Source organism: Oncorhynchus clarkii, chromosome 23 (genome assembly GCF_045791955.1).
Source record: "Oncorhynchus clarkii lewisi isolate Uvic-CL-2024 chromosome 23, UVic_Ocla_1.0, whole genome shotgun sequence".
Taxonomy (NCBI): Eukaryota; Metazoa; Chordata; class Actinopteri; order Salmoniformes; family Salmonidae; genus Oncorhynchus; species Oncorhynchus clarkii.
The window spans coordinates 37,883,601-37,911,199 of record NC_092169.1 but is presented as its reverse complement, the minus strand read 5'-3'; the positions used below and the strand labels follow the sequence as shown (position 1 = coordinate 37,911,199).

Here is a 27,599-nt window from a genome sequence, read left to right as displayed (position 1 = left end):
TCAAAGGCACTTAAATATTTTGTGTTGCCCATTCACCCTCCAAATGGCCAACATACACAAAGTCTAAAGTGTTTCAAGGCTTAAAAATCCTTCATTAACCTGTCTCCTCCCCTTCATCTACAGTGATTGAAGTGGATTTAACAGGTGACATCAATAAGGGATCATAGCTTTCACCTGTATTCACCTGGTCAGTCTATGTCATTGAAAAGTGTTCCCAATGTTTTGTACACTCAGTGCATATCTGTCTAAGTAGGAGATACAGGCAGCAATGCAAAGAGTGACAAACATCTGTTTCTAGAGCTCTTCTTTCCTTTCTGATTGTTTGCATGCCGTGGGTAAGAGACTGGTCACAGGTGTTATGACAAACCAAGGCTGTCTGATCTTATGTTGGTAGCTGACTGGAAAATTAGCAATAGAATACAATATTCTTGTGTACTGTTGATTGCCTATGATGTTACGGTAGAGATATAATATAGAGATATTATACACTCTAAAATGAGGGGTTCAACAAGGGTTCTTCTAAGATCCTCAAAGTTCTTTGAAGAACCTTAGGGTTCTTGGCAATGCAAATTGCCCCCAAAAGATTATCCTAAGAACCCTATAGGAGGTGGTGTTCATCGAGGAACCTCCTTAGTTGGTGGGGGTTCTTTCAGGAACCTAACTGTCCAATTGAAACATTTGGATTTGGACAGCAGGTGCAGTCACTTAACTGAAAAATGTAAAGAGCTCCTCAATTTAAGGTAAGGGTTGTCCCTTGTATGATCTAAATTGATGTTGTTTTACGATGATACCATCTATCTTTTCATATTTGTGCAAATCTTTCTAAAATAGAAAATGGACACCATTCAATGTATATCAATCAATAAAGAGGTAAGAATATGTACTGTAGGCTATGAGAATATGTTGAAGGCTAGCTGTATTGTGTGCAGATGACTGAACTGCTCATTTTTGTGTCTGTCTGCAGGTATACAGACAAGGAGGCATACAAAGGTATGTCCTTTGGTATTGGTATGTTATGCAGATCATATGTACCATCCTCCTCCCTTACCTCTTCAATGAATATACCATATACCACAAGGTATGTGTATGAAAACCATTATCAAAACAGTTTTTTTTCATTCAAATCTATTACAAAAACCAAGGTATGAATACGGTGGTGTGCATGTTTTGTTAAACATCTGTATAATTACTATTTTTTGGATTCAAACACTTCCCCCTGTGTTAAGAATATTTTAAATATGTTGAAAATGACAGAAAACATTACGTTTTAGTTATATAGTATGCATAATCAAACTGCCTTACTGTGTTTGTGAACTGTACTAAAAGAATCACCATGCACTGAAAAATCATTCTGACTGGATACGGAGAACATCAACTCAGATTTAGATTTTTGTATTCTGCTTTGCCACTAAAATCATAATAAACATTGATAACTCAAATATTTTGTTATTGTTATGCGTATTATTAAGAATAATAATAACAGGGGAGGGGGGTAGTTCAAAAATGTACCCCAAAAGGTTCTTCAAAAGGTTCTTTGAGGATCCATGAAAAGGGGTTCTTCAAAAGGTTATTTGAGGATACATTAAAAGGGGTTCTTCAAAAGGTTCTTTGAGGATCCATTAAAAGGGGTTCTTCAAAAGGTTCTTTGAGGATCCATTAAAAGGGGTTCTTCAAAGAACTTTAAGAGGGTTTCCCCCGCAGTTTCATTTTGAAGAACCCCTAAAGGACACTCCAGGTACCTTTTCTTTTTAGAGTGTAGATGTTGATGTTCCATAATGTGATATCAGAGAAACTGACCTTGTTTATTGACTTTCTGTCCAACATCTGTGTCTGATGGCCATTGACCAGCGACACAGTGACCCTAGTCACTGGTTTCTAAACCACATAATGATATGTCTGCTCAACCTTTAATGTTCACCGGTCGTTTAGTGTCAGGCAGAGTCAGGCAGAATCAGGCAGTCAGGCAGTCAGGCAGTCAGACAGAGTCAGGCAGTCAGGCAGAGTCAGGCAGTCAGGCAGAGTCAGGCAGTCAGGCAGTCAGGCAGAATCAGGCAGTCAGGCAGAGTCAGGCAGAATCAGGCAGTCAGGCAGAGTCAGGCAGAGTCAGGCAGTCAGACAGAGTCAGGCAGTCAGGCAGAGTCAGGCAGTCAGGCAGTCAGGCAGAGTCAGGCAGTCAGGCAGAGTCAGGCAGTCAGGCAGAGTCAGGCAGTCGGGCAGAGTCAGGCAGTCAGGTAGAGTCAGACAGAGTCAGGCAGGCATGTGGCAAAGCAAAGTAAGAAATGGTGACAGTCTCTCACATCTGGAATATAAATAAATTGAGGTCTTCCAGTTATATTTTTGCTCGTCATTCCTCCCTTTGGAGAGATCCCTCCACCGTCTTAGATTATTATAGAGCACCACTCTACTCTGCTGCAAATGAGGTCATATTAGTTGAAATCTCAATTAGTTCCAAAGTTAAGACAGTTTCCACAACTTTTATGATGAGGCGGTTGTTTGGAAAGAGAACCTTGCATTTCACAGTGAAATTCAGTTGTAGTGGATGAGGTTTTATCAGAAATATCGCTGAATGACACAAGGATGGCCGATGGTATGGCTAGAAACGTAGAAAGTTAGTAGAGAGAGAGCAACTGTATGGTTTGGTGAGATACCAAGCTAAATGATGCTCCCTAAGTACAGCGCAACAATAATGAACCACAGTTCAGATAAGTGTCCACAAATAAGTTTCCATAGACCAGCAAGAGTTCTAAATATATCTCCATGTGTCTGGATAACTCAGTAGCACTGTGGAATAATCATGGTTAATTAGCAGAGCATTCCCCTGTGGTGGCTAGAATCCTTATTGTCTCTAAAGAGCTTCTCTGTGTTCTATTTGCTTGATTTAGCTGCCCAGCTTGTTTTTATCTGCATAATTAGCTATTTCATTTTTTACATGTGTTTCTCTCTCTCTCTCTCTCTCTCTCTCTTTCTCTCTCTCTCTCTCTCTCTCTCTCTCTCTCTCTCTCTCTCTCTCCCTCTCTCTCTCCCTTTCTCTCTCCCTTTCTCTCTCCCTTTCTCTCTCTCTCTCTCTCTCTCTCTCTCTCTTTCTCTCTCTCTCTCTCTCTCTCTCTCACTCTCTCTCTCCCTTTCTCTCTCCCTTTCTCTCTCTCTCTCTCTCTCTCTCTCTCTCTCTCTCTCTCTCTCTCTCTCTCTCTCTCTTTCTCTCTCTCTCTGTGTTCTGTTCTGTTTATGTCATATTATAATTACGTGGCCAGTTAGTTTGGTTCCCGTAATTCTCCACTTCATTATAAATTATGTCTGGCCACTCGTCATCTGATTCATCTAATCATGGGAACAAAAGCTAGGATGACACACTGAGGGCCAGGGGTGACACACTGAAGGGCCAGGGGTGACACACTGAAGGGCCAGGGGTGACACACTGAAGGGCCAGGGGTGACACACTGAAGGGCCAGGGGTGACACACTGAAGGGCCAGGGATGACACACTGAAGGGCCAGGGGTGACACACTGAAGGGCCCGGGATGACACACTGAAGGGCCAGGGATGACACACTGAAGGGCCAGGGATGACACACTGAAGGGCCAGGGGTGACACACTGAAGGGCCAGGGGTGACACACTGAAGGGCCAGGGATGACACACTGAAGGGCCAGGGATGACACACTGAAGGGCCAGGGTTGACACACTGAAGGGCCAGGGATGACACACTGAAGGGCCAGGGATGAAACACTGAAGGGCCAGGGGTGACACACTGAAGGGCCAGGGATGACACACTGAAGGGCCAGGGATGACACACTGAAGGGCCAGGGATGACACACTGAAGGGCCAGGGATGACACACTGAAGGGCCAGGGATGACACATTGAATCACCAGCATGATTCATTTTCTCTGTGTTTATCAGCTCAATCTGATTTCAGTCATAACTATTATTATCATTATATTCAATCTTTTGATCATATTAATTAATTATATTTATATGTACTCACATGATCTGTATTGATCTAATGTTAATTTGTTTGAATTCCCATTAACAATATATCTTTACTGATTCAATGTTAATTTGTTTGAATTCTCATTAACAATCCATCTGTATTGATCCAATGTTAATTTGTTTGAATTTCCATTAAAAATCCATCTGTATTGATCCAATGTTAATTTGTTTAAATTTACATTAACAATCCATCTGTATTGATGCAATGTTAATGTGTTTAAATTTCCATTAACAATCCATCTGTATTGATCCAATGTTAATTTGTTTAAATTCCCATTAACAATCCATCTGTATTGATGCAATGTTAATTTGTTTGAATTTCCATTAACAATCCATCTGTATTGATGCAATGTTAATTTGTTTAAATTTACATTAACAATCCATCTGTATTGATGCAATGTTAATTTGTTTAAATTCCCATTAACAATCCATCTGTATTGATGCAATGTTAATTTGTTTGAATTTCCATTAACAATCCATCTGTATTGATGCAATGTTAATTTGTTTGAATTCCCATTAACAATCCATCTGTAATGAGGCGACGTTGTTCACACACGTTCCTGTTTTAACCAGCTGTCAGCTGTCTTCTGTGTGTGTATGCCTGTGGTGTGTGTGTGCGTGTCTCTGTGTGTTTGTACGTGTGTGTGTGTGTGGGTGGTGTGTGTGTGGTGTGTGTGTGGGTGGTGTGTGCTGTGCTGCCCTCTTGGCTGTTCCTGATCACTGAATGAGTTGTGTTCATCGTCAGCTGTTGCTTTTCCATCTCAGTGTGGCTGTGATGAGCCCTATGTTTTACATCTTCAATTAGCACATCATCAGTTCTAGGATGAACATGACACCACTATTCTCTTGGTTATGCTACTAAAGACAAACAGACCAGACATGATGGCTTTTATCAGTGTTGTTGTCTACACGATGAGAAGATGATAGTCCTTGTGACCACGTGACAGACAGACAGACAGACGGACGGACGGACGGACGGCGGGAGGGAGGGAGGGATGATAGAGAGAGTGGGAGAAAGAGAGGGAGAGAGAGGTGGTAGAGTTATATATTGCTTACTCCCACACCTTTGCTGTTGCTGTATTGGTATCTCATGCTGCAGCAGTGAGAATCCACACTGTAGCAAATGACGCCACTGCACAGAGGGCTGCCTCACTGACTGGCTCTATAGAAATCTCTCTCTCTCTATCCATCTAACCTCTCCTCCTCTGTATCGGTGGACTACAGTGGCTAAATGGAAAGATAAAGACTTTTAAGAAGAAGTGTGTTTGTTTAGTTTTTGTCAATCTATGGATTTCTCCGTATATTTTTATGATGAATCTACTTCACCAAGTCAACAGTGATTTGTATTCAGCTGCATGGATTTTTTTCTCCATCCTGGATACCTGATTCTCAGTTCCAGCTCGGACTTTTTCCTCTGAATCTCAGATCAGGGCTTTGGTATGAGTGGTGTGGTTTTTGGCACCATAGTTAATGCAGACTGCTGAGGGTGTTCTCTTAGGTTCTCTGAGGTTCTCTGAGGTTTCTAGTAACATCTTCTGGTTCCCGGGGATCTCCGTAGGTCAACACCATCCTTGTTTTTCTCTGATTCCTCTCTTACCTCTTGTTCCGGGCAGAGGTGACACAGACTGTTGAGGGGTGACTGCTAAAGTCTACCTGGTGGTACCCTCCCTTAGATCCAGAGGGACCTCTCCACCCCTCCACCTCCCCCCCTACTTTCCCTTCGTCTCACATGCTGGTCCCTCTCTCACCATGTTCACCAGGATCTTCATCCCCAAGAAGCACCGACAGCGGTTTGACGAGGCCGTGTCCCAGAGCCTGATCCAGAAGATCTGTCGCAGTAAGAGCATTAGCGAGCCGGGCCGGCAGGGCCGTCTGAGACGTAGCCGCAGCGAGGACCACCCTGACCGCCACCACGGCTCCAAACGGGCCAGCTCAGTACCTCGGGATCCTGGGGAGGACGGAGGGGGACAGGAGAGAGGAGAGAGCGGGTACAGGAAGTCCACGTTGGGCAAACCTGGGCATCAATCAGAAGCCAATCAGAGGTTAGTATACTGTATGGCGTAGTTAGCTATGACTCCCACTCAGCTAAGAGAGAGAAGATTTAGGAGATTCTGTTTGTGTGGTTGGAGCTGGAGATACTGAATGAATCACTGAATGAATATATATAATCACTGAATGAATATATATATGTATATAAATATTTCATATATATATATACAGTTGAAGTCAGTATTCTACATACACCTTAGCCAAATACATTTTAACTCAGTTTTTCACAATTCCTGACATTTAATCCGAGTAAAAATTCCCTGTCTTGGGTCAGTTAGGATCACCACTTTATTTTCAGAATGTGAAATGTCAGAAAAATAGTAGAGAGATAGAATGATTTATTTAAGCTTTTATTTCTTTCATCACATTCCCAGTGGGTCAGAAGTTTACATACACTATATTAGTATTTGGTAGCATTGCCTTTAAATTGTTTAACTTGGGTCAAACGTTTTGGGAAGCCTTCAGGTTTGTAGGCGTCCTTGCTCGCCCACACGTTTCCAGTTCTGCCCACACATTTTCTATAGGACTGAGGTCAGAGCTTCGTGATGGCCACTCCAATACCATGACATTGTTGTCCTTAAGCCATTTTGCCACAACTGTGGAAGTATGCATGGTGTCATTGTCCATTTGGAAGACCCATTTGTGACCAGGCTTTAACTTCCTGACTGATGTCTTGAGATGTTGCTTCAATATATCCACATAATTGTCTTTCTTCATGATGCCATCTATTTTGTGAAGTGCACCAGTCCCTCCTGCAGCAAAGCACCCTCACAACATGATGCTGCCACCCTCGTGCTTCACAGTTGGGATGGTGTTCTTCGGCTTGCAAGCTCCCCTCTTTTTCCTCCAAACATAATGATGGTCATTATGGCCAAACAGTTCTATTTTTGTTTCATCAGACAAGAGGACATTTCCCCAAAAAGTATGATCTCTGTCCCCATGTGCAGTTGCAAACCGTAGTCTGGCTTTTTTAGCAGTGGCTTCGGAGTTGTGTTGTTCTGGGATTGATTTGCACTTTTCGCACCAAAGTACGCTCAGCTCTAGGAGACAGAATGCGTATCCTTCCTGAGCGGTATGACGGCTGTTTGGCCCCATGGTGTTTATACTTGCGTACTATTGTTTGTACAGATGAATGTGGTACCTTCAGGCGTTTGGAAATTGCTACCAAGGATGAACCAGACTCGTGGAGGTCTACAATATTTTTCTGAGGTCTTGGTTGATTTCTTTTGATTTTCCCATGATGTCAAGCAAACAGGTACGGAGTTTGAAGGTAGGCCTTGAAATACATCCACAGGTACACCTCCAATTGACTCAAATTATGTCAATTGGCCTAAGACATACAGTAGGCTCAGCTCTAAGACATACAGTAGGCTCAGCTCTAAGACATACAGTAGGCTCAGCTCTAAGACATACAGTAGGCTCAGCTCTAAGACATACAGTAGGCTCAGCTCTAAGACATACAGTAGGCTCAGCTCTAAGACATACAGTAGGCTCAGCTCTAAGACATACAGTAGCCATGCTGGAAACACTCGGTTGGTTATTTTTGTTGAATATAAATACCAATCTTTGCATTAATTCCACAACGAGGTTAGCTTTTAACAGCTAGGACCGCTCTTTCTTGCTTGACAGATCTGCTAACCTAGCTAAGCGGCTAGTCATCAAGCTAACAAAGGTTGTCCCAGATGAGTTTTGCATTGGAGCCCTCTTGTCTGGAGAAGTAAATGAATGGTTCCAGCGCTGTAGGAGCTGTATCTACTACGCTTTGTTTCAGGGCAAACTGGATCACTCAGAGTTCCAATACGGCTATTGTTTGCTTGCCAAGCATTATAGGCTTGAGGTGGCTTCCTTGATCGCGCAAGTCGTGAAATGTTTACCTTTTCTCCGCCAGTGGCTGGACGGCGTTCGCACTTATTGGATGCATGTCCTTCTTGTTGTTTGTTGTTATCTGACTGATTGGGGTTGCACAGAGTTCATTCGCCAGGGGAGCCATCTCCTACCTCTCCTCCCCCATATGATAGAGGAGTCGAAGGAGCACAGCAAGAGGAGTATGGCAATCAAAGATGGTCGCATGTCACGAGCCGTGGAAGCTAAAGGCAGCGGCCTCCCACAAAGCAATCTACACTCCCAACGAGAGGCCCGGTGCGGATAAAAACAGCGAATAATTTCACCATCCTGGAGCCTGATCTTCCTGCACCTTCGTCGCTGGGGGTTCCTGTGTCCTACTCCTACTCCTTCCCCTACGATTTTGAATTCAATGTCGGCAACCTTCCATCTCTGCTCTGGATCTAGTGGGGATTCTCCATCTGTCGTAGGCCTGCACCAGGTGCCGGGAGTTACGTGCTCAAGTTATCCTGCCTCTCGCCTGTCCTTAAAGGGTTCCCCGAATCTTGTGAAGCGAAGGAGGGGGCGGATTTCCTTGTCCTTCTCGCCAGCCGTGATTTTAGGCAGCTCCATGGTAAGAAATGTGACTGTTCCTGGTGCAAAAACAATGTCCTATTCCTGAGATTGAGTAAATCACATTACTAAGCTGCTCGTGAATGTGCTATAGCAGGGCATGGAAATCAATTCTATCGTAGTCCATGTGGCTTTTAATGACATTATGAAGGGCAGCTCTGAACAGTTGAAACTGGATTTTAAAGAGCTGATTGACTCTTTGCTAGACACTAATTAAAGACACATCCAATCTGGCCCTGTGCCCTCTCTGAATCGTGGCAGTGAACACTATAGCAGTATTCTTTATCTTCACAACTGGCTACATGATTATTGCAGCTCAATGGGTGTAACTTTTTTTGCCAGTTTTGATAACTTTTGGAAACAAAGCATATTTTATAAGGAGGATGGGATCCACCCAGATCCTCTCACAACATTATAAGGCTGTGTTGAGACAATGACTTATCAATGACCCAAGCCCAGCTCAGTTAATCCCTACCATTGTGTCGCTGACTTGTCATAAGGCTTTAGCAAATATACATTATACCAGGGGCGTTGGTAGACACAACGTAATGACCTAATTTATGTTCCCGTAACTTCCCCGAATGCCTCTGCTGATCCTGCAGCCATTGTATGCAGCAATCATGTACCTATGAACCAGATTCATGCTGTTATTCCTGAGGCAGTGTGCCCTAGTAGGAAGTCCACTGTGTGCAGCTCACCCTGCACTAACATAAATAACATGAGAATATCTACTTTGGCTAAGCTTCCCAGTAAAGCAATGAAAACAAGCAAGCATCCCAGAAAAGTGTTCAACATAGCCCACGATAACACATGTTGTTTAAGAAACAAGGTTCATGACATTAATAACTTGCTAGTAACAGATGACATTCATATTCTGACTCTCTCTGAAACTCACTTAGATAATACCTTTGATGATTCAGCGATAGCAATACATGGTTATAACATCTACCGAAAAGACAGAAATGTCAATGGGGGCGGTGTTGCGGTCTATATTCAGAACCACATTCCTGTAAAGCTTCTCATGTTAAATACTGTTGAAGTAATATGGCTACAGGTTCATCTGCCTAACCTTAAATTACATTTTGGGAAAATAGGCAAACTCAGCTTAATCATTCATTGAATCAGATGGCTCATTCATCACAAAACCGACTGATATTGCCAACTACTATTTTTTCATTGGCAAGATTAGCAAACTTAGGCATGACATGCCAGCAACAAACGCTGACACTACACATCCAAGTATATCTGACCAAATTATGAAAGACAAGCATTATAATTCAGAGTTCTGTAAAGTGAGTGTGGAAGAGGTGAAAGAATTGTTGTTGTCTGTCAACAATGTCAAGCCACTGGGGTCTGACAACTTGAATGGAAAATTACTGAGGATAATAGTGGAAGATATTGCCACTCCTATTTGCCATATCTTCGATTTAAGCCTACTAGAAAGTGTGTGTCCTCAGGCCTGGGGGTGGGCAAAAGTCATTCCGCTACCTAAGAATAGTAAAGCCCCCTTTACTGGCTCAAATAGCCAACCAATCAGCATGTTAACAACCCCTAGTAAAAAAGTTTCTTCAAGTTTCTTCAAGTGCAGTCACAAAAACCATCAAGCGCTATGATGAAACTGGCTCTCATGAGGACCGCCACAGGAAAGGGAGACCCAGAGTTACCTCTGCTGCAGAGGATAAGTTCATTGTAGTCACCAGCCTCAGAAATGTAAGCGCAAATAAATGCTTCACAGAGTTCAAGTAACAGACACATCTCTACATCAACTGTTCAGAGGAGACTTTATGAATCAAGCCTTCATGGTCGAATTGTTGCAAAGAAACCACTACTAAAGGACACCAATAACAAGAAGAGACTTGCTTAGGCCAAGAAAAATTAGCAATGGACATTAAACCGGTGGAAATGTGTCCTTTTGTCACCAGCTTAGCTGGTGACACTGTCAGTGATTTATTTAGAATTCAAGGCACACACAGCATCTTGCAGCGATACGCCCTCCCATCTGGTTTGGGCTTAGTGGGACTATCATTTGTTTTTCAACAGGACAATGACCCAACACACCTCCAGGCTGTGTAAGGGCTATCTTACCAATAAGCAGAGTGATGGAGTGCTGCATCAGATAACCTGGCCTCCACAATCACCCGACCTTAACCAAATTGAGATGGTTTGGGATGAGTCAGACCGCAGAGTGAAGGAAAAGCAGCCAACAAGTGCTCAGCATATGTGGGAACTCCTTCAAGACTGTTGGAAAAGCATTCCAGATGAAGCTGGTTGAGAGAATGCCAAGAGTGTGCAAAGCTGTCATCAAGGCAAAGGGTGGCTATTTGAATAAATGTTGATTTGTTCAACACTTTTTTGGTTACAACATGATTCCATATGTTATTTCATAGTTTTGATGTCTTCACTATTATTCTACAATGTAGAAAATAGTAAAAATAAACAAAAACCCTTGAATGGGGCTCCCGAGTGGCACAGCAGTCTCAGTGCAAGAGGCGTCACTACAGTAACCTGGTTCAAATCCAGGCTGTATCATATCTGGCCATGATTGGATCACATTTGGCCATGATCGCACAACTGGCCCAGGGTCGTCCGGGTTTGGCAGGGGTAGGCCGTCATTGTAAATAAGAATTTGTTCTTAACTGACTTGCCTAGTTAAATAAAAAAAATGTTTTATTGTATGTGTTCTAAAACTTTTGACCGGTAGTGTGTGTGTTATGTTGTGTTTGAGTAAAGCCAGTGTGTCTATGAATGTGGATGACTCAACACTATACACGTCAGCTACTACAGACTGAAATGACTGAAACACTTAACAAAGAGCTGCATTTAGTTTCAGAATGGGTGGCAAGGAATAAGTTAGTCCTAAATATTTCTAAAACTGCAAGTATTGTATTTGGGACAAATCATTCACTAAACCCTAAACCTCAACTTAATCTTGTAATAAATAATGTGGAAATTGAGCAAGTTGAGGTGATTAAACTGCTTGGAGTAACCCTGGATGGTAAACTGTCATAGTCAAAACATATTGCTACAACAGTAGCTAAGATAGGGAGCAGTCTGTCCATAATAAAACACTACTCTACCTTCTTAACAGTACTATCAGCAAGGCAGGTCCTACAGGCTCTTGTTTTGTTGCACCTGGACTACTGTTCAGTTTTGTGGTCAGGTCCCACAAAGAGGGATTTAGGAAAATTCCAATTGGCTCAGAACAGGGCACCACGGCTGACTCTTGGATGTACAAAGAGAGATAACATTAATAATATGCATGTCAATCTCTCCTGGTTCAAAGTGGAGGAGGGATTGACTTCATCCCTACTTGCATTTGTGAGAGGTATTTATATGTTGAAAGCACGAGCTGTCTGTTTAAACGACTAGCACACACCTCAGACACCCATGCATACTCCACAAGACTCTTCACAGTACTACATAGAGCAATGACTATATGTAACTCAATTCCACATCAGGTGATGCAAGCAGTAAAATTTGATTTAAGAAACGGATAGAAATACACCTTATGGAACAGCGTGGACTGTGAAGCAACACAAACATAGGCACAGACACATGCAGACACACACATGATAACATACACACTATACACACACGTACACATAGATTTTGTGTTGTAGATATGTGGTAGTGGAGTAGGGACCTGAGGGCACACACTTACTAGGAAGAATTGCTAATGGGGATCCATAATAAATACAAATACGAGTACATACAGTATGCTCAGCTCTAAGCCATACAGTAGCTCAGTTTATCTGCTGTAGCAGCCTGGTCTCATTGACTAGACGTAACATAGTAAATGTAAATCTTTGACACTCAAATTAGTATGATATGTTACGTTTGGTATTGTTACATAAGACAAGCAAAAAACAAAAGTACAGTGGTTGGTCAGGGTGGATGAGTTGATGTATAACACAAACGTCTAGCGCGAGTTCAAATCTCATCACAGACAACTTTAGCATTTTATCTAATTAGCCATTTTTCAACTTTTTACTACTCTTTAGGTACTTTGCAACTACTTAGCATGTTAGCTAACCCTTCTCCTATTGCTAACCCTCTTATCTAACACTTCCCCTAACTCTAACCCTAACCTTAACCCTTTTAGCTAACCCTTCCCCTAACCTTAACCCTTTAACCTAACTCCTAAACTTAACACTAACCTTAACCCTAACCACTAACCCTAACCTCTAGCCTAGCTAACATTAGCCAGCTAGCTAATGTTTTGTTACGTTTTGCAAGTTTGTGACATATAGTATGTTTTGCAAATTCGTAACATATAATATGAATTGTAATTCATAGCATGTCATATGAAATGGATGATTAAATTAATTTTTTATTTTATTTATTTTATTTCACCTTTATTTAACCAGGTAGGCTAGTTGAGAACAAGTTCTCATTTGCAACTGCGACCTGGCCAAGATAAGGCATAGCAGTGTGAACAGACAACACAGAGTTACACATGGAGTAAACAATTAACAAGTCAATAACACAGTAGAAAAAAGGGGAGTCTATATATACATTGTGTGCAAAAGGCATGAGAAGGTAGGCAAATAATTACAATTATGCAGATTAACACTGGAGTGATAAATGATCAGATGGTTATGTAAAGGTAGAGATATTGGTGTGCAAAAGAGCAGAAAAATAAATAAATAAAAACAGTATGGGGATGAGGTAGGTGAAAATGGGTGGGCTATTTACCAATAGACTATGTACAGCTGCAGCGATCGGTTAGCTGCTCAGATAGCAGATGTTTGAAGTTGGTGAGGGAGATAAAAGTCTCCAACTTCAGTGATTTTTGCAATTCGTTCCAATCACAGGCAGCAGAGAACTGGAACGAAAGGCGGCCAAATGAGGTGTTGGCTTTAGGGATGATCAGTGAGATACACCTGCTGGAGCGCGTGCTACGGATGGGTGTTGCCATCGTAACCAGTGAACTGAGATAAGGCGGAGCTTTACCTAGCATGGACTTGTAGATGAGCTGGAGCCAGTGGGTCTGGCGACGAATATGTAGCGAGGGCCAGCCGATTAGAGCATACAAGTCGCAGTGGTGGGTGGTATAAGGTGCTTTAGTGACAAAACGGATGGCACTGTGATAAACTGCATCCAGTTTGCTGAGTAGAGTGTTGGAAGCAATTTTGTAGATGACATCGCCGAAGTCGAGGATCGGTAGGATAGTCAGTTTTACTAGGGTAAGTTTGGCGGCGTGAGTGAAGGAGGCTTTACCATACGAAACGTAACATATCATACTAAATTGAGTGTCTTGGATTTACATACAGAATAATACAAAATGCTATGACAAGTTCAAAATCTGTTGTTCTGCCCCTGAACAAGGCAGAACCGTCATTGTAAATAAGAATTTGTTCTTAACTGAATTGCCTAGTTAAATAAAAGTTCAATTACATTTTTTTTATAAAAAAAGAAAATGAGACCAGGTTGGATATAGGGTTAACATTGTCACACCACTCCATGCCAGTTTTACAGATAGACTTTATGGTAGACTCCAGCCCATGTTTTACCAACAGCCCTCCCTACTCCTTCTCGCTGCCCATGGCCAGTGTTATTCCAAAATGCTGCTCATTAGGATATGTCCTGTGTAATCACCTTGACAGCTCATATACAGTAACAGTAAGAGACAGCCCATGGTATTAGATAGGAGATTAGCTGTGCCTCTGATTAGCATAGCCTCCATCACATGTAGGACAGACAGGAACCTGCTTGTACAGTCGAGATCTGCTGCCAGGCTCTATCAAGTGGAACTAATTGATACACTATTGTTTATGGTAAACTGCCTCTCAAGGTATAAGGTTTCAAGTCAGTATGGTAAAGTAATATTCAATATTGAATTTTCAAGTGATGATAGGTTATTTGATTGTTCATTGGATCATACACATCACGTTTGCAGTATTCAGCTCCTCTTCTGTGCTGTTTCTTGGGATATGGTATTGATGTATAGAAGTACTAATGCTAGATGGGGAGAGAGGTTAAAGATCTGTTTTCTTCACCTTTTCTAACTCTCCAGTCTCTTATATCCAGTGCTTTGCAGTGCTGAGCCTACCCTCTTACTCTGTGCCTCTTATTACCATTATTATTATTATTATTATTATTACTCTAAAACCCCATTAGAATTTTTCTCATCTGTCCCCATATCACATAACAAGCATAAAGATGATCAAATAATGGATTTTACCGGTCTCCTCTCTGCTTCTTGTTCTGCTTTATGGACCTCTGTTTATATCTTACCATGTTGCCTTGAGTAGTTTCCATGGCAACTGTGATATCTCCATCCCAGTCGTTGATGGTTCTTTCTTTTATTGTTTTATATTTGGTTGCATTCACGTTACATAAGACACAGATGAAATGGGCATAATAATATGAATTGATTGCTAGTTACTGTTGAGAACGCTATTCAAAATGTCCAGTGGTACTTCATAAATACAGTTGCAAGCTGTTGACAGCACGTTGATAAAACGCCCAGCGGTACTTCATAAATACAGTTGAAAGCTGTTGACAGCACGTTGATAAAACGCCCAGTGGTACTTCATAAATACAGTTGAAAGCTGTTGACAGCACGTTGATAAAACGCCCAGTGGTACTTCATAAATACAGTTGACAGCTGTTGACAGCACGTTGATAAAACGCCCAGTGGTACTTCATAAACACAGTTGCAAGCTGTTGACAGCACGTTGATAAAACGCCCAGTGGTACTTCATAAATACAGTTGAAAGCTGTTGACAGCACGTTGATAAAACGCCCAGTGGTACTTCATAAATACAGTTGACAGCTGTTGACAGCACGTTGATAAAACGCCCAGTGGTACTTCATAAACACAGTTGAAAGCTGTTGACAGCACGTTGATAAAACGCCCAGTGGTACTTCATAAACACAGTTGAAAGCTGTTGACAGCACATTGATAAAACGCCCAGTGGTACTTCATAAATACAGTTGAAAGCTGTTGACAGCACGTTGATAAAACGCACAGTGGTGCTTTATAAATACAGTTGAAAGCTGTTGACAGCACGTTGATAAAATGCCCAGTGGTACTTCATAAATACAGTTGAAAGCTGTTGACAGCACGTTGATAAAATGCCCAGTGGTACTTCATAAATACAGTTGAAAGCTGTTGACAGCACGTTGATAAAACGCCCAGTGGTACTTCATAAATACAGTTGAAAGCTGTTGACAGCACGTTGATAAAACACCCAGTGGTACTTCATAAATACAGTTGAAAGCTGTTGACAGCACGTTGATAAAACGCCCAGTGGTACTTCATAAATACAGTTGAAAGCTGTTGACAGCACGTTGATAAAACACCCAGTGGTACTTCATAAACACAGTTGAAAGCTGTTGACAGCACGTTGATAAAACGCCCAGTGGTACTTCATAAATACAGTTGACAGCTGTTGACAGCACGTTGATAAAACGCCCAGTGGTACTTCATAAACACAGTTGAAAGCTGTTGACAGCACATTGATAAAACGCCCAGTGGTACTTCATAAACACAGTTGAAAGCTGTTGACAGCACGTTGATAAAACGCCCAGTGGTACTTCATAAATACAGTTGAAAGCTGTTGACAGCACATTGATAAAACGCCCAGTGGTACTTCATAAACACAGTTGAAAGCTGTTGACAGCACATTGATAAAACACCCAGTGGTACTTCATAAATACAGTTGAAAGCTGTTGACAGCACATTGATAAAACGCCCAGTGGTACTTCATAAACACAGTTGAAAGCTGTTGACAGCACATTGATAAAACACCCAGTGGTACTTCATAAACACAGTTGAAAGCTGTTGACAGCACGTTGATAAAACAGCCAGTGGTACTTCATAAATACAGTTGAAAGCTGTTGACAGCACGTTGATAAAACGCCCAGTGGTACTTCATAAACACAGTTGAAAGCTGTTGACAGCACGTTGATAAAACGCCCAGTGGTACTTCATAAATACAGTTGAAAGCTGTTGACAGCACGTTGATAAAACGCCCAGTGGTACTTCATAAATACAGTTGAAAGCTGTTGACAGCCCATTGATTAAACATTAAACATCATTACACAACAGTGTTAGTAATGTAGTTCCTGAACATTACAACTACATTGTTACAACCATATCTTCTACTACTACAACAATTTATACAAATATCTGTCAGAAACTAATAAAGACTTTGTAATGTTTCCTTAGCCTCCGTGCTCCCCCCAGGACAGTGAGGGTTTACAGAGGGAAGAAGAGTTTTGGGTTCACCCTGAGAGGCCATGCCCCTGTCTGCATCGACTCTGTCATCCCAGGTAAGTGATGACGCATCACATTACACTTCTCTATGTACTGTGTTGAATAGCACTGTATTGTCCTGGAGGAAATGGGAAGAGAGCCTGTGACGCGACTTCTTCTTTTGGACGTTAACAAGGCGACAGTCCATCTTAACTCCTCCTCCACATTTACTGGATTGGTTGAACAGTGCAGAAGAGACCCTCTCAACGCTTTTTTCTTCTAGTCAAGACCAGTATGTAGGGAATCTAATTTCAGACCAGTATGTAGGGGTCTAGTTTCAGACCAGTATGTAGGGGATCTAGTTTCAGACCAGTATGTAGGGGATCTAGTTTCAGACCCGTATGTAGGGGATCTAGTTTCAGACCCATATGTAGGGGATCTAGTTTCAGACCAGTATGTAGGGGATCTAGTTTCAGACCAGTATGTAGGGGATCTAGTTTCAGACCAGTATGTAGGGGATCTAGTTTCAGACCAGTATGTAGGGGATCTAGTTTCAGACCAGTATGTAGGGGATCTAGTTTCAGACCAGTATGTAGGGGATCTAGTTTCAGACCCGTATGTAGGGGATCTAGTTTCAGACCCATATGTAGGGGATCTAGTTTCAGACCAGTATGTAGGGGATCTAGTTTCAGACCAGTATGTAGGGGATCTAGTTTCAGACCAGTATGTAGGGGATCTAGTTTCAGACCCGTATGTAGGGGATCTAGTTTCAGACCCGTATGTAGGGGATCTAGTTTCAGACCCGTATGTAGGGGATCTAGTTTCAGACCAGTATTTAGGGGATCTAGTTTCAGACCAGTATGTAGGGGATCTAGTTTCAGGCCAGTATGTAGGGGATCTAGTTTCAGACCAGTATGTAGGGGATCTAGTTTCAGACCAGTATGTAGGGGATCTAGTTTCAGACCCATATGTAGGGGATCTAGTTTCAGGCATTTATTTTAAGCCTTTTGTGATTTTTTTTTTTTTAAGGGGCCGTCTGAGGCGATAAGGGGAGTTTCAGGAATTCTAAAAGAGATTGAGATTAGGATGAATACATGGATTGATGTGGATGTTGCTGTGATGGAGAGATGTTCTGTTGTAATTTTACATGCATGGTTGTACCAGAGTGTTATAATAGGGGGTTTGCCGGATGCTCCTCTTTGTCGGAGCTGAAGAGGGGGAGGAGTGAGTGTGTGTGTGTGGGGGGATGACGCCGTTCACCCACTCCAGATCTGAGCAGAGGCCAGAAGTAAGTTACTCACTGACTCAGTTGGCTAGGCCTTATGAGGACTGCTGCTGTGGGTGGATGAGATGAGATCGGGATGTACAGGCAGGCGTCCACACAAGCATCCATAAGAACCCACTGTCTCATGTCAGAGAGCCTGCGTGGCCCTGTGGTACAGTACACCTACCAAACATGGATAATATTATGCTTCATTGGTTCCCAAAGGGCTACCAGCATAACCCAATACATCAGACAAAACATGGTACATAAAAACAACAGCAGTCAAATACCACATACTGATTTGATTAATGGTGCTAATATCAATGTTATGTTTTGCATATCATATGGGTTATGTGTCTTCTCTCTGATTCTCATCCCCCTGTCTCTCTTACTCTCATTCCCCTGTCTCTCTGACTCTCATTCCCCTGTCTCTCTGACTCTCATCCCCCTGTCTCTCTGACTCTCATCCCCCTGTCTCTCTGACTCTCATCCCCCTGTCTCTCTGACTCTCATCCCCCTGTCTCTCTGACTCTCATTCCCCTGTCTCTGACTCTCATTCCCCTGTCTCTCTGACTCTCATCCCCCTGTCTCTCTGACTTTCATTCCCCTGTCTCTCTGACTCTCATCCCCCTGTCTGTCTGACTCTCATCCCCCTGTCTCTCTGACTCTCATTCCCCTGTCTCTCTGACTCTCATCCCACTGTCTCTCTGACTCTTATCCCTCTGTATCTCTGACTCTCATCCCCCTGTCTCTCTGACTCTCATTCCCCTGTCTCTCTGACTTTCATTCCCCTGTCTCTCTGACTCTCATCCCCGTCTCTCTGACTCTCATTCCCCTGTCTCTCTGACTCTCATCCCCCTGTCTCTCTGACTCTCATCCCCCTGTCTCTCTGGCTATCATCCCCCTGTCTCTCTGGCTCTCATCCCCCTGTCTCTCTGGCTCTCATCCCCTGTCTATCTGACTCTCATTCCCCTGTCTCTCTGGCTCTCATCCCCGTCTCTCTGACTCTCATTCCCCTGTCTCTCTGGCTCTCATCCCCTGTCTATCTGACTCTCATTCCCCTCTGACTCTTCAGACAGCCCCGCTGAAGACTGTGGTCTCAAACCGGGCGACCGCATCCTTTTCCTCAATGGGCTGGACATGAGGTACATAAACCTGTTATAACTTTACCTTAAGATGCACACAGGACAGTAAGTCAACATGATGAGTTTCAGGTTTTAATGTCACATGCACAAGTACAGTGAAATGCCTTCCTTGCATTAACCCCAACAATGCAGTTATCAATAACAATGTAATACTAAAAATAACAAAGTAGAACAAAAATAAACAAGATATAAAAAAGAAGAAATAAGAAGAACACGATAAAGTAAGTAAGTAAGTATACTATATACAGGGTCAGTTCCAGTAGCATATTTACAATGTGCAGGGATACTGCAGTGATAGAGGTAGATATGTATAGGGGTAAGGTGACTAGGAATCAGGATATATGGTAAGTGGACTGGTGTGTGTCTGTGCTCACACATATGCATGGATGTGTGTGTAGAATGGAATTTGAGAAAATGACTGTAGGAAGTCCTTTCACACCCTTTAATGTACTTATTATTCCATTTGATTCTGAACATGAAGTGTAGGAGTGAACACAGCCTGGGTGGAATCATCGCCCATAGCACAATATCACCCACAGTATCAACCCACAAATACTTTATACCACCCTAGTAACCATGTAATACTAGGATTTACATGGTGAGTAGTAGAGCGCACTACTGAATTCTGTAGTTAGTAATTCTCTATACCTTTCTGTAGGAGCTGGTCCTATGACAACATCATTGCCGATTGTAGTAGTGAAAGTGACTGTGTGTGTCTTCAGAAACTGTTCCCATGAGAAGGTGGTGTCCATGCTGCAGGGCAGTGGGGCCATGCCCACCCTGGTGGTGGAAGACGGACCCTCTGGTTACTCCCACTCTGACCAGAGTGACCAGGAAGACTCTCCCACAGGCCTTGCCCCTGCCGTGGCCCCCAGGTCCCGCTCCCGCTCCCCGGTCCCCCTCTGCTCCCTGCAGTGGGTGGCTGAGATCCTACCCCCCAGCATCAGGGTCCATGGTCGCACCTTTAGCCAGCAGCTGGATCATCTCCTGACGGTGCAGGAGAGATACACCATCTGCAAGTCCCTGGAGACCTTCTTCCAACAGAGGTGTGTGTGTGTGTGTGGGGGGGGGGATGGAGGATGGAAAAGGAGTGAGAGAGAGAGAGAGAAAGAGGGAGAGAGAGATAGAGGCCTTTTATCTCTCCAAATGACAGGAAGGATGATATATTTGTTTGAAATGCGTCAAACATCAAGGGTAAATATGACATTGATTTGATGTTTACCTACCCTAGAGGGGATTTACAGAAACGTCTTTACATGATCTGACATGTCCCTAACAAATAACACACCTACCCTTCAATAATATGCTTTAATCCTAATATGGTTCATTACATCTCATTACATGCACTACATGTAAATTATACAATGATATACATTATATAATGGTCAACTTGTCTAATCTAAAGCAATACATGTTATTTTACAGAGAACAGAATCAGAGTCACCAAGACAAATTCCCTATCAACATTACTGAATAGCAATAAATCTTTTCGAAAGTATGATTTTCTTTTGATACTTTTATTTTAGCATGTTTGAGAAAGTCAACTCGCACCCCTGAACGTGCTTGTCACGATCGTCGTATGAAGCGGACCAAAATGCAGCGTGGTATGTGTTCATGATGATTTTTTAATTAAAGAAAGCACTGAACACTGAATACAAACTATACAAAACAATAAACGAATAACGACCGTGAAGCTATAATGAGAACTGTGCTGACAGAAGCAACTAACATAGACAATCACCCAACAAACAAACAGTGAAACCCAGGCTACCTAAGTATGATTCTCAATCAGAGACAACTAATGACACCTGCCTCTGATTGAGAACCATACTAGGCCAAAACATAGAAATCCCCAAATCATAGAAAAACAAACATAGACTGCCCACCCCAACTCACGCCCTGACCATACTAAATAACGACAAAACAAAGGAAATAAAGGTCAGAACGTGACAATACCCCCCCCCCCCCCCCCCCCCCCCAAAGGTGCGGACTCCGGCCGCAAAACCTGAACCTATAGGGGAGGGTCTGGGTGGGCGTCTGTCTGCGGTGGCGGCTCTGGCGCACGACGTGGACCCCACTTCAACACAGTCTTTCTCCGCCTCATTGTCCGCCTCCGTGGCATCCTAAACACGGCGACCCTCGCTGCCGACCTCGGACTGAGGACCCTAGAAATGGGTCCCGAATGGACGGGAGATTCCGGCAGCGCCGGGGTGAAGGATGATTCCGGCGGCGCCGGACAGGCGGGAGACCGGAGGGCTGGTGCGTGGAGGTGGTACTGGATAGACCGGACCGTGCAGGCGCACTGGAGCTCTTGAGCACCGAGCCTGCCCAACCTTACCTGGTTGAATGCTCCCGGTCGCCCTGCCAGTGCGGCGAGGTGGAATAGCCCACACTGGGCTGTGCTGGCGAACCGGGGACACCATGCGTAAGACTGGTGCCATGTACGCCGGCCCAAGGAGACGCACTGGAGACCAGATGCGCAGAGCCGGCTTCATGGCACCTGGCTCGATGCCCACTCTAGCCCGGCCGATGCGAGGAGCTGGTATGTACAGCACCGGGCTATGCACCCGCACTGGGGACACCGTGCGCTCCACAGCATAACACGGTGCCTGCCCGGTCTCTCTCGCCCTCCGGTAAGCACAGGAAGTTGGCGCAGGTCTCCTACCTGGCTTCGCCACACTTCCTGTGTGCCCCCCCCAAGACATTTTTGGGGCTGACTCTCGGGCTTCCATCCACGCCGCCGTGCTGCCTCCTCATACCAGCACCTCTCCACCTTCGCCGCCTCCAGCTCTTCTTTGGGGTGGCGATATTCTCCTGGCTGTGCCCAGGGTCCTTTACTGTCCAACTCGTCCTCCCATGTCCTTTCCTCCTTGCGCTGCTCCTGCTGCCGCTGCCTGTCACCACGCCGCTTGGTCCTTGGTTGGTGGGTGATTCTGTCACGAGGTACTGTCACGTTCTGACCTTTATTTCCTTTGTTTTGTCGTTATTTAGTATGGTCAGGGCGTGAGTTGGTAGTGGGCAGTCTATGTTTGTTTTTCTATGATTTGGGGATTTCTATGTTTCGGCCTAGTATGGTTCTCAATCAGAGGCAGGTGTCATTAGTTGTCTCTGATTGAGAATCATACTTAGGTAGCCTGGGTTTCACTGTTTGTTTGTTGGGTGATTGTCTATGTTAGTTGCTTGTGTCAACACAGTTCTCATTATAGCTTCACGGTCGTTATTTGTTTATTGTTTTTGTACAGTTTACTTCGTGTTTTTTGTCATCTATTAAATGATGCATTCACACCACGCTGCGCTTTGGTCCGCTTCTTACTACGATCGTGACAGTGCTACCAGGTGCATGGAGAAAACAAGTTTTCTTAATAAGAAAAACAACTCCAGCATACTGATAGGAGTTGAGTTGTACCTCATAGAATGACTTGTACCTCCCTGTAATGAAACGTTCCATTCAGTTCTTGGAAGCATCAAGATTACTAGTGTGCTTCAGTTTTATTTCTTTTCATTTTAACATGTTTTAAAATACTTTTATTTTAGCAACAAAACTGACAGATTTTGAGATGTTCAGAAGTGTCTAAAATGGCAGCTCTGCCCTTGTATATACAGTGGGGCAAAAAAGTATTTAGTCAGCCACCAATTGTGCAAGTTCTCCCACTGGCCTGTAATTTTCATCATAGGTACATTTCAATTATCACAGACAAAATGAGAGAAGAAAAATCCAGAAAATCACAATGATAGGATTTTTAATGATTTTATTTGCAAATTATGGTGGAAAATAAGTATTTTGTCACCTACAAACAAGCAAGATTTCTGGCTCTCACAGACCTGTAACTTCTTTAAGAGGCTCCTCTGTCTTTCACTCGTTACCTGTATTAATGGCACCTGTTTGAACTTGTTATCAGTATAAAAGACACCTGTCCACAACCTCAAACAGTCACACTCCAAACTCCACTATGGCCAAGACCAAAGAGCTGTCAAAGGACACCAGAAACAAAATTGTAGACCTGCACCAGGCTGGGAAGAATGAATCTGCAATAGGTAAGCAGCTTGGCTTGAAGAAATCAACTGTGGGAGCAATTATTAGGAAATGGAGGACATACAAGACCACTGATAATCTCCCTCGATCTGGGGCTCCACGCAAGATCTCACCCCGTGGGGTCAAAATGATCACAAGAACGGTGAGCAAAAATCCCAGAACCACACGGGGGGACCTAGTGAATGACCTGAAGAGAGCTGGGACCAAAGTGACAAAGCCTACCATCAGTAACACACTACGCCGCCAGGGACTCAAATCCTGCAGTGCCAGACGTGTCCCCCTGCTTAAGCCAGTACATGTCCAGGCCCGTCTGAAGTTTGCTAGAGAGTATTTGGATGATCCAGAAGAAGATTGGGAGAATGTCATATGGTCAGATGAAACCAAAATATAACTTTTTGGTAAAAACTCAACTCGTCGTGTTTGGAGGACAAAGAATGCTGAGTTGCATCCATAGAACACCATACCTACTGTGAAGCATGGGGGTGGAAACATCATGCTTTGGGCTGTTTTTCTGCAAAGGGACCAGGTCGACTGATCCGTGTAAAGGAAAGAATGAATGGGGCCATGTATCGTGATATTTTGAGTGAAAACCTCCTTCCATCAGCAAGGGCATTGAAGATGAAACGTGGCTGGGTCTTTCAGCATGACAATGATCCCAAACACACCGCCCGGGCAACGAAGGAGTGGCTTCGTAAGAAGCATTTCAAGGTCCTGGAGTGGCCTAGCCAGTCTCCAGATCTCAACCCCATAGAAAATCTTTGGAGGGAGTTGAAAGTCCGTGTTGCCCAGCAACAGCCCCAAAACATCACAGCTCTAGAGGAGATCTGCAAGGAGGAATGGGCCAAAATACCAGCAACAGTGTGTGAAAACCTTGTGAAGACTTACAGAAAATGTTTGACCTCTGTCATTGCCAACAAAGTGTATATAACAAAGTATTGAGATAAACTTTTGTTATTGACCAAATACTTATTTTCCACCATAATTTGCAAATAAATTCATAAAAAATCTTACAATGTGATTTTCTGGATTTTTGTTTTCTCATTTTGTCTGTCATAGTTGAAGTGTACCTATGATGAAAATTACAGGCCTCACTCATCTTTTTAAGTGGGAGAACTTGCACAATTGGTGGCTGACTAAATACTTTTTTGCCCCACTGTATATGTTCAGGAACGTGGACACCCTGATTGTTGATGTGTTCCCGGTGTTGGACACTCCAGCCAAGCAGGTGATCTGGCAGTTCATCTACCAGCTGTTGACCTACGAGGAGCAGGAACACTGTCAGAGCAAGATTTCACGCTTCCTTGGTTTTAAGACTGCAGGTGGGTCAGCTAGCCATTAGCCACATCTCTTTGCCTGCTTGGAATAGGTCTGTTGTGGGTGAGTGAGTTGAGTTAGAGGTAGGGTCTTGGTCTGGTTATGCTCTCAATGGTTTAGATTTGCATAATCGTTTGTCTTCTCTTCCAAAGTGGGTGATTGCTTTTCATCTTGAGAGACAAGGCTAAGACAGCTAGATATTACCATGACAAGAACTGACGACTAGAGGATATGTTTATTGTTCAGTGGGTGTTTGGGATATTCTGAGATGTTTCCTTTTGTCATTCTAATTCTTTCTAATTCAACTCTCTCTTCCTGTGTGTGTGTGTGTGTGTGTGTGTGTGTGTGTGTGTGTGTGTGTGTGTGTGTGTGTCAGCAACAACAGAGCCAGGTGCAGGACAGGAGCACCATAGGAGGAGCAGCTCAGTGCGTGTGTCAGGCACCTCCTACAGAGGCACCGTACGGGAGAGGAGCTCTGATGACTGCATCATCAGAACACACCTGGGAATGGGTACTAAACTGATCAGCTCCTTATCCTTGATTGGAAGGGTTTCCTCTCAACCATTCACTCCTGGACTGATGGTTCACCTGCTGCTGTTAACAGAGAGCATACACTGAATATACAGAACACTAGGAACACCTGCTTTTTCTATGACATAGACTGGCCAGGTGAATCTAGGTGAAAGCTATGATCCCTTATTGATGTCGCAATCAGTGTAGATGGGGAGGAGACAGGTTAAAGAAGGATTTTTAAGCCTTTAGACAATTGAGACATGGATTGTGAATGTGTGCCATTCAGAGGCGAATGGGCAATACAAAATATTTAAGTGCCTTTGAATGAGGTATGGTAGTAGGTGCCGGGCGCACCGGTTTGTGTCAAGAACGACAACGCTTGGGTTTTCACGTTCAACAGTTTCCCGTGTGTATCAAGAATGGCCCACCACCCAAAGGACATCCAGTCAACTTGACAAGACTGTGGGGTGCAACTCAATATTAGGAAGGTGTCCCTAATGTTTGGTATACCCAGTGTATATCCAATCCTAGTATTGCATTTATCCCATCTATACTCTCATAGGGCCAAATCTTAACTTGAGAAATGTATACAGTAACTTGGAATTTAGCACAAACTACACATTGACGCCAATGGGAGATTTGTGCAGAAATTCAAGTTACGGGATGTAGCGTACAGTAGATCTCAAGTTAGGATCCAGACCACAGTTATCAGTCTCTGTTGCTTCTCCATGCTGTTAACTACATTCTGATGCTTCCTGCTGTCTCCCCTCCTCTCTGGGCCTGAGAGGAGGAGGATGATCATGAATGCTTGTCCCTGTCCTTCATGTGGACGCAGGGATTCATGTGGCTGCACCAGGGAGTGGGAGTGGGACACCCGGAGAGAGACAGTGTGGAGACGGCACCTCCTTCCCAGAATCCCCTGACCTGAATCACGTGGGTATAAAACTGCAACACAATGCTCAGCCATATAGAGCCAGCAGTGCTAGTTATGTGTGTACGCCAGAGCCGGCTTTTTATAAAGATGCTTTTACCAGTGCTTTTGGAATCACTTTATCTGGACGTCAGCTCATGAACCGTCTGAAAACATTAGTATATATTTATGTTAATGTTTAAAGCAAGACAAATAGGAGGCATGTTGTTTAGGATTTTTACTCAAGGTAAATAATGGTTAACAAACTATCTAGTTATGATTCATAAAGTGTTTATAAGCAGACCTTGTGATAATGAGTTCCCAGTGCTTTGTGCTAACGGCCTGCTCACACCTACGACCCCTAGATGTCAGGAGTGTACACGGAACTGGAGAGTGTGTACACAGGGAAGAGTGCCATGAAGGCCATGCAGCAGAATCACAGTCGCTGCTCTCCACTGACCCAGCCTGACCGAGAGGAGCTGGGACAGACTGACGCCTATGGCCAGTCTCCAGCTCGCTCCTCTCTCAGTCAAGGTAGCACAGGTAACACAGACATACACACACACACACTGTCGAATACGCGGCAACCACTTGAAGCCAATGGTCCATCAATTGTAAAGATAACAATAACATTGTCATAAATGTTGTCATTCATACTGACTTCAAGGATGACAAATAAGATAATTTAAGATGGAACCCATTTTGTTTAAAGAGACGTATTTAGTCACAAAGTTTAAAGAGACTTATTTAGTCACAAAGTCCACTGTTAGACATCTTTGAAATAATGGAGCGTTTCTTTTCCCCTCCTCAGGGAACCGTAAATCAGGTCTGTCTCTGACATGGAAGGAACCTCTGCCCGACCCTCTGTATGAGTTCTACCACGGGGGAACCATCCCCTCTCCGGGCAGCGCTGACTCCAACCCCTATGTGAGCCTGGAGAGCCCGCCTCCATCCCCCCAGAACTCTGACGACCCCACCAGCCCCCTGTCCAGACGCAGGAAGCTTTTCACCTTCTCCAGACCTCCCCGGAGCAGGGACACTGACAAGTTCCTGGACGCTCTGAGCGAACAGCTGGGACACCGTGTCACTCTGGTGGAAGACTTCCTCCCTGGAGAGAATGACTATGAGGAGGTGAGAGACGGAGACAGTATATGAAGAGATAGTCACTATGAGGGGGTGAGAGACGGAGACAGTACATGAAGAGATAGTCACTATGAGGGGGTGAGAGACGGAGACAGTACATGAAGAGATAGTCACTATGAGGGGGTGAGAGACGGAGACAGTACATGAAGTGATAGTCAATATGAGGGGGTGAGAGACGGAGACAGTACATGAAGTGATAGTCAATATGAGGGGGTGAGAGACGGAGACAGTACATGAAGAGATAGGCACTATGAGGAGGTGAGAGATGGAGACAGTATATGAAGAGATGGGCACTATGAGGAGGTGAGAGAGCCACTGTGGGCCCAAACACACAAAAAAAGCAGAAAAAAATACATATTGAACAGAACACACATTAGGTTATTGTGACACAGCCAGTTGGGTCACTTAGTTGGGTTGTTGATGCTGGGTCATTGAGCCATGACCCACCAGGTCAGATCTGAAGACTAGAGGTGTGGCTTAGTGGGTGAGGCTTTCAAATAGTTATTTTTGGCCACCCATGAGAGTAAATATCATTCCGGTTCATGTTGTGTTGTACAGTATTGTCATCACATGTTAAGGTTGAGCA

At 43.7% G+C, this 27,599-nt stretch overlaps 1 protein-coding gene across 1 annotated transcript in view; it reads left to right on the top strand.

Annotated features, from left to right (window-relative positions):
- Window positions 1-27,599, top strand: part of LOC139381600 (delphilin-like) — a 76,406-nt gene that overhangs the window by 39,732 nt on the left and 9,075 nt on the right. The window contains exons 10-18 of the mRNA XM_071125252.1: window positions 5,746-6,027; window positions 16,665-16,768; window positions 19,031-19,100; window positions 19,823-20,146; window positions 24,301-24,452; window positions 24,824-24,958; window positions 25,796-25,893; window positions 26,236-26,413; window positions 26,682-27,001. Of these exons, the coding sequence (XP_070981353.1) occupies window positions 5,746-6,027; window positions 16,665-16,768; window positions 19,031-19,100; window positions 19,823-20,146; window positions 24,301-24,452; window positions 24,824-24,958; window positions 25,796-25,893; window positions 26,236-26,413; window positions 26,682-27,001 (1,663 nt within the window). The remainder of the gene's footprint in view (window positions 1-5,745; window positions 6,028-16,664; window positions 16,769-19,030; window positions 19,101-19,822; window positions 20,147-24,300; window positions 24,453-24,823; window positions 24,959-25,795; window positions 25,894-26,235; window positions 26,414-26,681; window positions 27,002-27,599) is intronic.